At 50.9% G+C, this 15,011-nt stretch overlaps 1 protein-coding gene across 1 annotated transcript; it reads right to left on the minus strand.

Annotated features, from left to right (window-relative positions):
* Positions 1–1,039: 1,039 nt before the first annotated feature.
* LOC103304922 (apolipoprotein L3-like) lies at positions 1,040–14,548 on the minus strand. Its single transcript, XM_054718639.1, has 3 exons — positions 14,458–14,548; positions 3,151–3,271; positions 1,040–1,886 (listed from the first exon to the last, which is right to left on the minus strand). Exons 1-3 carry the CDS (start codon positions 14,546–14,548, stop codon positions 1,040–1,042), a joined length of 1,059 nt encoding a protein of 352 aa, XP_054574614.1.
* Between the last annotated feature and the right edge of the window lie 463 nt (positions 14,549–15,011).

Consider the following 15,011-nt stretch of genomic DNA (forward strand, 5'->3'; position numbering starts at 1 on the left):
CAGCTGGCCCCCACCCATGCACCAGCCTCTTTCCTATCTAATAAAAGAGTAATATGCAGATTGGCCATCACTCCAACACACAAGATGGCTGCCCCCATGTGGTCAAAGATCCTGCCCCCATGTGGACACAAGATGGCCAGCAAGGGAGGGCAGTTGTGGGAAATCAGGCCAGCAGGAGAGGGCAGTTGGGATGGACCAGGCCTGCAAAGGAGGGCAGTTGAGGGGCAATCAAGCCTGCAGGGGAGGGTAGTTATGGGTGACCAGGCCTGCAGAGGAGGGAAGTTGGGGGCAAACAGGCTGACAGGGGAGCAGTTAGATATCAATCAGGCTGGCATGGGAGTGGTTAGGGGGTGATCAGGCTGGAAGGCAGAAGCAGTTAGGGGCAATCAGGAAGGCAGGCAGGTGAGCAGTTGGGAGCCAGCAGTCCTGGATTGTGAAAGGGATGTCCAACTGCCCGTTTAGGCCCGATCCCACCACGACTGGGTCTAAACGGGCAGTCGGACATCCTCAAGGGGTCCCAGATTGGAGAGGATGCAGGCTGGGCTGATGGACAACCAACCCCCTGCCCCCTGTGCATGAATTTTGTGCACCGGGCCTCTAGTACTAATATAATATTGTATGTCAACTGTAATTGAAAAATAAAATAAAATATGGTTTTTGTGGGGTTTTTTTTTTTTTAAATCACTGCCTAGCTAAGATGTGCTGCTGGAAGGCGAGCTGGAACTGGAAAGCAGGGCTAGAGACCAGATACCAGGGAGAGACGGTGTTCCTGCTGGGTCAGTGAACTCTGGGGGGTGAGGTGGGGCCAATCCAGGAGCCACTGTAACTCCCATATCCCAATAACTCAAACGCTTTTGTCTTCTTCCATATTCAACCTTTGAGTAGTTCTGGCCTTCTTGGTGCTTATTCCTCCACTTCTGTTTCTTTATTCATGACCTCAATGTCTTTTTTAATCAAAATAAAGTTCCTCCCAAGCCCCCCCCCCCCCCCGCCCCAAACTTTCTTGTGCCCTCTCTTCCCTGATTCTAGGTCCAGGTTCCTACCCTGCTCCCTGCACTGTCTGGGGATGTAGACTTCCGTGAATGCAGGTGAGTTCTTCCAGCCTCCGCTCCAGCTCCTGCGCCTGCTGCCTCAACTCCTCTGCCGACTCAGCCTTTGCGCCCTCATGTAAGTGCTTTGACTCGTTCACTAGGTCCACTACATCCCCGATAAAGAATACACCTGCCGTGGCTGCATCAAAGACCCTGGCTCCTTTGCTCGTGGCCACAACAGTGCCTTTTAAAGCTTTATGCAGTTGCTTGTAGGTTCGGGCTGAGACTGCCCCCTTGCGCAGGAAGCGCGTGGCTGAGATAGCACTGCGTTCAGCCACCTTGAGGACATTAGAACCCTCAACAATGGCTAGCAGGGATTGGCAGCACTCCCATGCTAAGGAAGCAATTTCGCCTATGCTGTGATGTAGAACCTCGTTGACAGTGTCGCTGCCAGTTGACACTAGGCGGCTGGCTTCGGCTTTTGCTGAGGCATCCTTTGACATGTCCACGATGTTGGCAGTCACACCGGTCACAGCAGATGCTGCCCCCAGTCCCACCCCAGTTGCCAAAAGCGCCATACTAGCCCCTGCTGTGAAAGGCGCCAGACACAGGCCAGCGATGGACAGAAGGCCAGACGCAGCGCCGGTGGAAGCGGCTGCCACCTGGGTGATGGTGCAGTCCTTGTGCACCTTGTCAACCTCATCAGCAAGTACATAGAGCTTCCGTATGCGATCCTTAAGGTCCTGTTTCACCTGAGGAAACTCCTTCATAAAGCTCTCCAGATGCTCCTGGTCTTCCATGGCCATGAATGTTTCCAGCTGGCTCAAGTCTGCATAGAGTGCATCAGCCTTATCTCTGTAATAATGAAGGACAGGTGATTAACGAAGGCAGGTGTATGAATTGCTAAAGCTGAGACCCCTGATTGGATGAGCTGGTGCAGGAAGCCCTGTCCTCTATGGTGGGGACGTGTGCATTTACTCGGAATCCCTCAATTATACCACATTGGCAGCCACCATTCTGACCGGAAGCGTTCATTAAGCCACACTGCCTTCCCTCTTGTCAGCGATACTCTATGCAGAATAGAAGAGAGTCCCACAAGGAGGTGAGGAGCGCTCCAGCTCACAGACAGGGTTGGAGGACATAATCATCCAGGGCCCTCTACCCCCAGCAGAGAGGAGATCAAATCAGGGAAGGAAGAAATGTGCCCCACCCACCACCCCTCGCTCGGCCCTCCACTAGGACCCTGGCCTCCTCAGTCCTGTGCCCTGGTGCCTCAGCTGCCTCACTCTAGTCCCGCCCCACTGCTAAGCCTTCCTACCAATCCTCCCACCTGGACCACCCTTGCTCCATCCAGACCCCGGGCTCTGACCCTGCTCAAAGCCTCTCTGGGCCTCCAGACAGGATGACGGCAATTGCTCCCTCACCCTTGACCGTGCAGTTCACCCCAAGGTCTTCACCTTAGTGCTACCAGATGGACTTGCTATTCCATGGAAGAGGGAGGTGACATAAGCCCAGAGCCCCAGAGCCAGGCAGAGATACAGTCAGGATTCAACCCAACACAGTGCAACTTTGCCCCAGCATTCCACCTTCCAGGCCAGCAGGACCCTGCAGAGTTTGTACAATCCCTTTCTTAGGGAGAGCAGGCTCTCTAGCCACAATCCCAAGGGACACAAACTGTGCCAGGATTTTTTTTGGCTTGTCCCACAGGAAGTCCTGTGTGGCTCTGTCATCCAACAAGAAGACACTAGGGCCCTGTCTATTCCCAGCATATTTTTAAAGTTCATGTGAACTGCCCATGTACCATGTGACAGTCATTAGGCTAAACAGTTTACCTGCATGATCTTATTCTCCTCACAATGAAATAGAACAGATGAATAAGACAGAGAGTGGTTAAGTAACATGGCCAAGGTCTCATAACCTTCTCCTGCAGGCGTCATCTCTTCTCAACATGGGGCCCTTCTCTGCAACTAATGATATGAAGGAAATGTTGCTTATGGACTGTTGAGAAGGAACTTGTTCAACCCCAAGCTCAGGATCCTGCCTGGAGGAGTGTGCCTGCCAGAGGAATCTAGATGCAGGGGAGATCGGGGTGATGATACAGGCATCCCCTCGAGGTTACCTGGACAGCTTGGCTGCAGCCACAAATCTCTTCCAGGATTCAAAACTCAGCAGGTGTTGCAGTTTCTCTTGGTTCCATGGGTCCTTTAAATACTCAATGGCATCAAAAAAATATTTGCGATCTAGATGGAAAGAAAAAACAATGAGTTTAGAAGGTACTGGGTAGAATGGAAATAGAATTGAGTAGCTAATCTAATAAAAGGGTAATATGCAAATTGACCATCACTCAGTCACAAATATGGCATCGCCTATAGCATCCTGGATCTGGGCCACAGAGGGAGGGAGAGGGTCTGGGCAGGCAGCACGTCTCCAGCCCAGTTGACACAATGCAGGGCTGGGGGCGTGTTCCCGGGGGGATGCCGCGGGGCTCAGAGCACACCCCTACTCCAGAGGACACAACCCAGGGGGACCTCTGCACATGAGCTGCAGAGGAAACACCTTTTCTGACCACTCATTAGCTAAGCTCTCTGTATGCCGTCACTCGCATTGTTCTTGATAAATTGGGTAATAAGAATCCAAGAAAGTGATCTAGGTTTTTTTCACCACACTCCTGGAAGAAAAAAACTAAGGTTCGTTGCTGGTGGGGCTAAAAAAATGTCATTTCCTACCCTAGCCAGTTTGGCTCTCTGGATAGAGCTTTGGCCTGCCGACCGCAGGATCTGGGTTCAATTCTGATCAATGGCATGTACCTAGTTTGCAGGCTCCTCCCTGGCCAGGGTCCAGGTCAGGGCTCATGCAGGAGGCAAAGAATTGAAGTGTCCCTCTCACATTGAGGTTTCTCTCTGTCTTTCCCTCTCTCTTCCAAGCTCTCTAAAAATCAATGGAAACATATCCTCAGGTGAGGATAAAAAAAAAAAAGAAAGAAAGAAATGTCAGATCCTATGAAAGAGACATCTTGAAAATGCCTAAAGAAAGTTGTCATTTTTTGTGGTGAAGGAACTGGAGTCCACGTTGAAGAAAACACCATGGCAGATGCGGCGGCTGGCAGTGGCTGCAGCAGTGGAATGATGGTGCTGGCGCTTTCCCCCGATCAGCCTGGTCACCTCCTGCAGAGGGAGGCCAGACTGTGGCTTAGGCCCTCTCCTCATGGGGAGCAGGCCTAAGCCATCAGTAGGACATCCCCCGAGGGCTCCCAGTTTGTGAGAGGAGGAAGGCTGGGGGGAGGGACCCACCCCCCAAGTGCACGAATTTTGTGCACTGAGCCTCTAGTAAACAAGGTGGTTAAATGTTAATCTTCCTGAGCAGCTGTCACCTGAGGGACTTTTTTTTAAAAAACTGGGGAATATTTGTTGAGTCACCTGGTGTTATGGAATGAACTGTCTACACCCCAATTTATATATTACTGGCCTGACACCCCATGTGACTATACTTACTCATTTATTTTTTAATATATTTTTATTGCTCTTTAGAGAGAGAGAGGAAGGGAGAAGCATAGAGATAGAATCATCGATAAGAAAGAAGCATCAATCAGTTGCCCCTGCCTGCGCACTCCTGGAGGTCGAGCCGCAACCCAGGCATGTGCCCCGACGGGGAATCCAACCAGTGACCTCCTGGTTCATGAGTCAACACTAAACCACTGAACCACAATGGCCAGGCCCCATGTGACTGTATATTATAATTAAGGTTAAATGAGGCCATAAGGGTGAGACCTAATGCAATATGAATGGTATCCTTATGAGAAGAGGGTGAGACACCAGTTCTCTCCATCCCCCATTTATCTCTCTCTCTCTCTCTCTCTCTCTCTCTCATTCAATAACTTTTACCAATCTTTTTAAAAATGCGTGATTCACAGGGATTTGGAGACTCTGGAAATGCAGATAAGGGACTGTGGACTGGTGTATGTTTTGTGTGTGCAGAGACATGGTCTAAATGTGTTTCCTGACATATACACACGAGACATATTATCCTTATTTGACAGACGAAGAAAGCAAAACTCAGACAGGTAAAGCCCCAAGCCAAGAAACAGAAAGCTCAAAGTTGGAATCAAAGGTAAACCATCAGACATTTCCTGACATTTGGTTGAAGCCTCCTTATGTTTCAAAAATTCATGTGATTCTTGTATTCTACCCTATAGTTTCCCTTTGGGATTTTTTTAAAATTTGAAAATAATGTTTCAGATCATACGCCATTGATGGAGTAAACCTACCAGGCTAAGAGGATGCTTCCTGCTACTCACAGACGCTGCACGGTGGGGAATGGAGGGGTGTCTCCAGGTGGGTGGGGGTTGGGCCCTCAGCTCTAATCCTGTGATCAATCAGTACCACCTCTCCCCACTCCAGGCTGGTCTCAGGGGCCACAGCTCCCCTGGGCACCTCTGACTCCACCCTCGCCCACTTCTTAAACAGAAGGTCATCTTGTTCATCCTCAGGAACCCACCAGCTCCAGTCCTCCCTCAGGGACCTCAGAGACTGCTCAGGAGCTGCAAGCTTCTGAGCTGTCCGCTTCCCCCTTATTCTGTAAGAGGAACAAGTTTTATCCTCTCCTGTGTGTGTGTGTGTGTGTGTGTGTGTGTGTGTGTGATGTGGTTGCCTAGAAAATGCAGTGTTGATTTGGGTGATTAGAGTGGTGTTTTTCCTTTTCTTGCTTCACCCACTGAGGGAGAAAGTAAACCTGGGGTTAGATGGGGGGAACCCAGAGCACTGCATCTGTGTGTTTGTTGGCTAGGATGTGGGTGGGTGTGGGAAATTACAAAGCGGGCCTCTGCAGGGGTATCTGAGGTCATCATCAGAAGTTCCTGCCCGACAGTCACACCTGGTACACAGGTGTTTATAATTGGGAGCACAGGTCAGGGCCCCAGTACAGCTGTGGGAGGTGGCAGTGCTTTGGAGGGGAAGGTTTCCACCAGGAACTAGCAGGTTCCAAGTACAATAGACAAGAAATTCCCACCTCCCATGGGCTGTCCTGGCCTCGTTGGAGTCATTGCATGAGGTGCAGAAGATGGGAGGATATGAGCAGCTTGAGGAGAGAGCTAGGAAGGAGGTCCCCACAAACACTTCTGGTTGAGGGGACTCCCCTTGCACCCTTTTGGGGATTTGAGGACACTCATTAATCCCCTTTGAGATTCTTGTTTCCTGTGTAACTTAACCCAGTTTGGAGGTGCCTCCCTCAATTCTAGATCATGAGCAGGAACCAGCTAGAGAGGAGGAAGCTGACTACCTGGGCAGTTCCCGTCAGCTTCTGAGGTCATGGTGTCACCAGTGGGATCTCAGAGTTTCCTCTTCAGCTCACCAGTCCGTGTCCAGCTGGAAGGAGGTGTTGCTTCACCCTTGGGAAGAGAAAACAAATTGTGGGGTCGAAGGTGAGCCAGCTGTGCAACTGGGAGCAGCGAGGGGCTCCGTCTCTGGTGTTTCTTTCAGGGAAAGGCCTCAAATGCCGACATGGACTCAGTCCACTGTGTTTCCCTGTCTGCCGGGCTCTGCCAGCTGCTCGGTAAGAGAAGGTACTCACCCCACTCCAGCCCACTGCAAGCCAAGTGACAGTCCTGTTGTCCTGTGGGGGCACAAGGAGAAGACCATCAGACAAGGAAACAGACAGGTGAGGAGTAATAAAACCAAAGAAGCAATAAAACCAGACATGAAAGATGGGAAGGAAAGACAGGAAGGAAAGATGGGGAGAAATGGTTTGGAAATGACTTGAGGTTGGGACATTTGTGTTTACTGATCACTACAGCTAATATTGATGGTGTGTCTACCACAGGCTCCTTACCTGTTCCCTCACCAAATACTCTCACACATTCCACGTGGTGGGCGCCATTGTGGCTCCCATTGGAACGTGGAGGAAACCATCACACAGTCTAGGTTTTCCCCTAAACTCGGGTTAGCCCAAGTCTCACAGTAGTGCTAGAGCTAGGACTCCGACCCAAGTCCTCCTGATCCCAATCCCGTGTTTGTGAGGACTACGCTCTACTCCCTTTTATATACAAAAACGTTTATTAATATGTCTGTGTTACTTGCAAACGACTCCTCTCATTCCCAAACGCTGTCTTGCATTTTATGCCCAGTCTCTGTGTTGATAAATTCCTGGGACTGTGGCTTCCCAAGCCCGCACCCTTCTTGCTTCTGCAAGACCCTCATCCCCTAAGGCCCTGGGGTCCTGCAGTCCTGGCACCATATCTACAGCCCTGCTGTGGGCTGCCCAGCCCTCCTGGCGCTGCCCGGTCCTCTCTGCTGCCCACGCCCACCGGTGGACCTTAGCTTGTTTCCAGTTCTTTATGAAAATAGTGCAGAGACAATCCTCGGGCATAGAAGCTCATCTGCATTTGAGATTGCTTCCCTTAAATATTTAATAAATAGAATGACTGGGACAGAGGGTATCGCCATGTAAAAATTCCTTTATGCCTAGAGCCACACTCTAATGCAAACAAATTGCACCAATTTACATTTATGCTCATAGGACAGTGGTTGGCAAACCTCGGCTCAGGAGCCACATGCTGCTCCTTGGCTCCTTGAGTGTGGCTCTTCCACAAAATACCACTTGGGGGCGCACACATACAGTGCGATTGAAACTTCGTGGCCCATGCGCAGAAGTGGGTTTTTGGCCTGGGTGAGTCTATTTTGAAGAAGTTGCTTTAGCAGAAGTGGGGGTGTAGGTCGGGCGACTGCATGTGGCTCGCGAGCCGCGGTTTGCCGACCACTGTCATATTATATGAAATGCCCATCTTTTCCATCTTTCAGTTCATAGGACTTGTTAAACACACACACACACACACACACACACACACACACACACACACACACACAATCTTTCTTTTAAGAATTCTTTTATTAGGCTAAAATAAAAGGCACAACATAAAATTTACCACCCTAACCATTTTTAAGGGTACCTTTCAACATGTTAAATTATATTTGCACAGGTGTGCAACCAATCTCCAAAACACTCTTCAAGTTATAAAACAGAAAATTTCTACCCACTACACAATAACTCCCCAACTGATTCCCTGCAAACTGCCATTCTACTTCCCATCTCTATGGATTTGAGTGCTTCATATAAGTGGAATCACACAATGTTTCTCTTCCTGAGACTGCTTTATTTCACTTAGCATAGTGTCCTCAAGGGTCATGCATGTTGGAACATGGGCCAGCATGCCCTTCCTTTTTAAGGTTATAATTTTTTTAAAAAGGATTTTCTGGCAAGTATATTTGAACCAAACTGCACAAGATATAAAATGCTCTGGAAAAATAACATTTTCTCAGCTTCTTCTATGCATTTGAAATAGAGGAGCGGATGTAAGGAAGGTTACATGAAGTTGGGAGAAAGCAGGTAGGGATTGGATTACAGGACAGTCAGTCCACAAGAGTGTGTTCTCTTTAAAAAACAAAAAACAAAAATGTTTTATTGACTTTACAGAGAGGAAGGGAATGGAAGAGAGAGATAGAAACATTTGATGAGAGAGAAGTATCCAGTGGCTGCCCCCTACATGCCCTCTGCTGGGTTTTAAGCCCACAACCTGATCATGTGCCCTGAATAGGAAACGAACTGGTGACCTTTTCATTCATGGGCCAACACTCAACCACGGAGCCACACCGGCCAGGCAAGATTGTGCTCTCTGGAGAGTGGTTATTTCAAAGGTGTATTCACCTGGACGTACAGAAACAATGGACAAGGCTTGCTTAAGGAAAACAAACCTTTTACTAAAAAGTATAAGCCTAGGACGTTACCTCCCGCGATTACCTGCCCAGCGAGAAATTTATGATCACATCACCCTGTAAGGTTACTTGGCATAGAACCCATTTCTCATCCACGCTCCCCCATTTGATCACAAGTCAGTTTGAAGGATGCGTGGATGACCAACCTTTTGGTTGGATAGCGTGGTCTCCCAGCACTAGGAGGCTCCTTCCTAGGAAGTGTCAGTGCCCACCTTGTCTTGGTGACCATTGGGATGGGGCCATACTGTAATCAGGGGCTCTGTGTTGAGGCCAAATTTTCCCAAAATGGGACGGGCAGGGAAAGGGGAGGCAGTCAGGTCTTATGGCCTTCACTGTGAAAACACACTCTGGGCCTGGCTAGAGCAACCATTTTTTCTCTCTCTGTCTCCCCATCTCAAATCAATAATAATAAAAACACTCTGGGTCATTTCTGTTCTGTGAACTATCACAATGGAAACAGACCTCTCCATGGAGAGGATTCTCTCAGTTCAGTCTGGACTATCTTGCCCAGGAGCCCAGGGAAGAAAGGAAATGTTGGTTGTCTGTACTTTCTCCACATCCCTCCATATCCACTTCCTCTACCTCCTCCACATCCCCTCAAATCCACCTCCTCCACATCCCCCCACATTCACCTCCTTTGTCTCCTCCAAATCCCTTCACACCTACCTCCTCTACCTCCTCAACATCCCCCCACACCCACCTCCTCTGCCTCCTCCACATCCACCTCCTCTGCCTCCTCCAAACCCCCCCCACATCCACCTCGTTTGTCTCCTCCAAATCCTTTCACACCCACCTCCTCTACCTCCTCCACATCCCCCCACACCCACCTCCTCTGCCTCCTACACATCCCTCCACACTCACCTCTTCTGTCTCCTCCACATCCACCCACACCCACCTCCTCTGCCTCCTCCACATCCCTCCACATCCACTTCCTCTGCCTCCTCCACATCCCCCCACATCCACCTCCTCTGCCTCCTCCAATCCCTCCACATCTACCTCCTCCATATCCCCCCACACCCACCTTCTCTGCCTCCTCCACATTCATCCACACCTACCTCCTCTACCTCCTCCACATCTCCTCACATCTACCTCTTCTGCCTCCTCCACATGCCCTACACCCCCCTCACAACCTCCTTGTTTTAGGGTCACTGGTTCCTGTCTCAGGGAGTCCAGTTCTGAGGTGAGCTGTAGGGAGGATGTGGACCCACCTGAGCAGGGTCCCCCTTCCTCTCCACAGTTTAGGGGTACTGGGGTAGGGAGGAACCTCAGAAAAAACTGGGTTCCAATCCGGGCTCTGCCACTGCTTACGTGTGCCTTTGGGTCCATTACCACCCACCCGCTTTCATTTCCCTCACCTACACAACAGTGACAATATCCTTGTCTTAGAAAGTGTGAGGATGAGAAGGTGGGGGAGGCCCTCCTACCCTCCCAACTTACCGAGATCCTTCCTCTGGCTGATTTGGAACAAGATCCACTTGCTGTTATCTGGGCAGAACTACTCTGCTGCTTTGTCTGCACAAAACCAGCCACACCCGGGGCTAAGGCACCTGGAAAGCAAAAATAAAAGTAAATGCCCAAGTTCTGAGAAGCTCAGGGTCAAGCACATTACCCAATCTGCACCGCCACAGGCGAGCTGACACCTGCTGACACCTTAGAGCAGTGGTTCTCAACCTTTCTAATGCCACGACCCTTTAATACAGTTCCTCATGTTGTGGTGACCCCCAACCATAAACTTACTTTTGTTGCTACTTCATAACTGTAATTTTGCTACTGTTAGGAATCGTAATGTAAATATCTGTGTTTTCTGATGGTCTTAGGCAATCCCTGTGAAAGGGTCGTTCGACCCCCAAAGGGGTCGCGACCCACAGGATGGAAAACCACTGCCTTAGAGCAACCCCAGGTCTCAGCTCCCAGGTCCTTCTCCACTCAGCCCATCCTACCTCCCTCAGGTTTCTAGAAGGAAGACCTGCCACAGCCACACAGAGGGATCCTGGGCTAATTACTCCCTCCACCCCATGAGCTTGTACCCAGAACCCTCCTCTCTCACCCTCCCCCCACACACCCCAAATGCCCTCCTTAGTCACCTTCTGTCCCCAGCGATAAGCACCTCCCTGAGCACAGCACATGCTCACTGCCTCTTTGCATTGCCTTGGTCCCCGCTCCTATTGCAGGCCCCACCCAGGCAGTTTCCAGACATTTGCTTTTGTAGGTCCTTCTGCCAGGAGCACCTGCTTCTCCCACCTGGAACAACATGCTCATCCTTCAAAGCCCAACTCTGGGATCACCTCCTCTGAGAAGCCCTCTAGCATCTCCCCCTCCCAGAGTCCACTGTCCCCTGCAGGCTCTGCTCCCCTGGCACCTGGGAGAAGCCCAAGGCCACTGTGTCTGTGTCTCCCTGACCCTTTAGATCAGGCCTCTCTGAACCTTTCACTGGTGGCAGGATCAGTGCCTCAGAATCACGGTGACCTGTCCGAGGAGGCCATCCCAGGTGGTCGTGGCTGTCTGTGGGAACATGTTATGCCCAGTGTTCAGGATCCCCAAAAACCCACCAGGAAGGAGCCAAGCCCGATGTAAAAGTATAAGAACCTTTATTCATTCTAGCACAAGCTCCTGTCTCCAGTAATCACCGGGGGAGAGAGAGAGTGCTTTGGGAGAACAAAGGCTTTATAGGGGGTCCAAGTTCTGAGAAGCTCAGGGTCAAGCACATTACCCAATCTGCACCACCACAGGCGAGCTGACGCCTGCTGACGCCTTAGAGCAGTGGTTCTCAACCTTTCTAATGCCACGACCCTTTAATACAGTTCCTCATGTTGTGGTGACCCCCAACCATAAACTTATTTTTGTTGCTACTTCATAACTGTAATTTTGCTACTGTTATGAATCGTAATGTAAATATCTGTGTTTTCTGATGGTCTTAGGCAACCCCTGTGAAAGGGTCGTTCGACCCCCAAAGGGGTCGCGACCCACAGGATGGAAAACCACTGCCTTAGAGCAACCCCAGGTCTCAGCTCCCAGGTCCTTCTCCACTCAGCCCATCTTGCCTCCCTCAGGTTTCTAGAAGGAAGACCTGCCACAGACAGACAGAGGGATCCTGGGCAAATTACTCCCTCCACCCCATGAGCTTGTACCCAGAACCCTCCTCTCTCATCCTCCCCGCACACACCCCAAATGCCCCCCTTAGTCACCCTTCTGTCCCCAGCGATAAGCACCTCCCTGAGCACAGCACATGCTCACTGCCTCTTTGCATTGCCTTGGTCCCCGCTCCTATTTCAGGCCCCGCCCAGGCAGTTTCCAGACATTTGCTTTTGTAGGTCCTTCTGCCAGGAGCACCTGCTTCTCCCACCTGGAACAACATGCTCATCCTTCAAAGCCCAACTCTGGGATCACCTCCTCTGAGAAGCCCTCCAGCATCTCCCCCTCCCAGAGTCCACTGTCCCTTGCTGGCTCTGCTCCCCTGGCACCTGGGAGAAGCCCAAGTCCACTGTGTCTGTGTCTCCCTGACCCTTTAGATCAGGCCTCTCTGAACCTTTCACTGGTGGCAGGATCAGTGCCTCAGAATCACGGCAACCTGTCCGAGGAGGCCATCCCTGGTGGTCATGGCCGTCTGTGGGAGCACAAGTTCGTGGGCGTTGGCAGAGAGAAGCCGCCTGTTCCCTCTCCGGCCCCTTTCCTCTTGACAGCAGATCTTTCTATAGGAAGCCCAGTGGGGTGCCACAGCCACCTCCCCCACTTTTCAGGGAGGGTGGCAGAGTAATGATGGTATTGCATAAGGACCACTCACCAGGGCTTGACATACTCACCCAGCAAAGTCCTGGTTTCAGAGAAGAGGAAGCCAAGGTGAGAGCAGAGGCGGGCCTTGCACCAGGCAACTCAGGGGAGAAGCTAAGACTCAGAGCAAGTGTCACAGTTGGCCCCTGGCACTGTTTACAGTTATTTTTTGTCTTGTTTTTCCTGTAACCTGCCTTCCTCCTGGTTCCTCCCCCTTTCACTAGCCTGACTGCCTATGGTCACCCCACACCCTCTGTGAGAAGCAGAGTCATGCCAGACCCACAGGGGCGGAGTCCCGTTGTCCAAAGGGTCCTCTGATAAGAACGCAGAAAGGACCCCAGACGGACATCCGTGGCCTCGGTGAGCACGGTCTCCTGGCAGAACAACTGGGGTGGGGGCTACAAAGCCACATGAGGTGAGGTGGGCACCTCTTGGCATGAGCTGAGATTACTCCACTTCGGGACCCTAACGACCCAGTGACTATTCAGTAGGGCTCAGCTGGACCCCGACCTCACAAGAAAGGTCACCTGGGATGACGACAGCTCGGAGGTGGGGTCTTGAACAAATTCTTTGGTCAATAAGCCATCTCAGCCCACTGTGAGGAAAATCCCCACTCAGGGGAAAGTAACCCCAAAATCACAGGGACAGGGGTCTGGCATGTGCCACCAGCATCACCTGGTGGAGGCTGGAGGAGTCACAGCTAGAGGCACTTAGCCAGCACCCTCACCCAGCCTGGCCCAGTCTCTCCAACACGTGGGGAAGGGAACTTGGCTCAGACACGCTGGACACGAAGAGTTTTGTGTCCAGAACAGGCCCCTGTCTCCCTGTCCTCCTCCTGTTTATAGGGCAGTGGGGTGGGCAGGGAGCACGGAACCCAGGGGGCTGGGGCCGTCATCAGAGTGGCTCACGGACGGCACCGTGGGCTGCAGAGCGCAGGGCACTGCTCTCCATGCCAATAGCACCTGCCCACCTCACGGGAAGTGGCCACTGGCCTCCGCCCTCGTTGCTAGGCCAGTGGGCGTTGCCAGCATCACCCAGGGGACAGCCTCCTTGTCCTTCCTCAGGTGGCAAAATTGGGCCCTGAGTGAGGAACAAGGTCAATGTAGGAGGGTCAGGACTGAGAATAAAGATGACAAAACTCAAACCCATAATGTTAGTATTTTTGTGTTGAAGTCAAGACAAATGCACCGTGTTTAATTTCAATGAACGTACAATGTGTAAGTAAGCCAACAGGGCACATTCTCAGAGTTACCAGATTTTGGATTCCAATTTAAAAGAGGAAATGGAGTAATTAATCTCGATTGGAAATGGAAAGGCACTCTGCCCAGAACAAAGGATGAAAGGAGGGAGCCTCAAGGTCAGCAGTTCCCAGCACAGGAGGGGTGGGCAGTGGCGGGCAGGGTGCAGAGGGGGCTGTGAAAGCCGCACCATCAGACATCTGCAAAGCTGCTGCCAGGTCACCACCAGCCTCTCTTCTCCTCCCAGGCTTTACAAATAATAGCATTTAGCTTGGCCAGTGTGGCTCAGTGGTTGAGCATCAACCTATGAAGCAGGAGGTCATGGTTTGTTTCCCTGTCAGGGCACATGCCCTGTTGCAAGCTTCATCCCCCGTAGGGGAAATGCAGGAGGCAGCCGATCAATGATTCCCTCTGATCATTTATGTATCTATTTCTCTCTCCCTCTTCCTTCCTCTCTGAAATCAATAAAAAAATATATATATATATATATATATATATATATATATATATATATATATATATATATATATATTTTAGAAAAAGAAAAAACAAAAAAGCAAAAACAACAAAAAATAACCACCCCAATTAATGCCGGGAGTTCTCCCAGCTTGTTTTTAGCTCTGCCCACAGCTGGCCCCGGGGAGCAGCGACCCTGACTATCCCCTTGAGCGTGGAACACCTCCTGCAGTGGAATCATCTCGGCCTCCATGCTCTTCAGCTTCTTCTCGTTCTCCTTGGACTGCGCCATATCTCCTCGCAGGAGGCGTTCATGTCAATGTCATCCAGCTCACGCATGTAGTCCTTCTTCTGGGCCTGTAGGGGAGTGGGAGTGGGAGGAGACGCTTGTTTCCTCCACCATGACCCCAGCAGCCACTCATGTCCTGCCCACCCCACCTCCCACCTCCCGCTCCCTCCCAAGGACCATGGCCAATAGGAGCTGTGGGTGCTTTTCACCTTCAGAGCACAGATAACCAGCTTAACTAAAAGGGCAAAACAGTAACAAAAGAGGAAATATCTCTTCACCCTACAGCATTTTACACTTGTTGACCATCAGGATCTACAAAGCATACTCTAGTCCAGTGGTCGGTAAAATGTGGCTCACCAGCCACATGCGGCTCTTTGGCCCCTTGAGTGTGGCTCTTCCACAAAATACCACGGCCTGGGCGAGTCTATTTTGAAGAAGTGGCATTAGAAGAAGTTTGAGATTAAAA

Source organism: Eptesicus fuscus, chromosome 7, assembly GCF_027574615.1.
Source record: "Eptesicus fuscus isolate TK198812 chromosome 7, DD_ASM_mEF_20220401, whole genome shotgun sequence".
Classification (NCBI taxonomy): domain Eukaryota; kingdom Metazoa; phylum Chordata; class Mammalia; order Chiroptera; family Vespertilionidae; genus Eptesicus; species Eptesicus fuscus.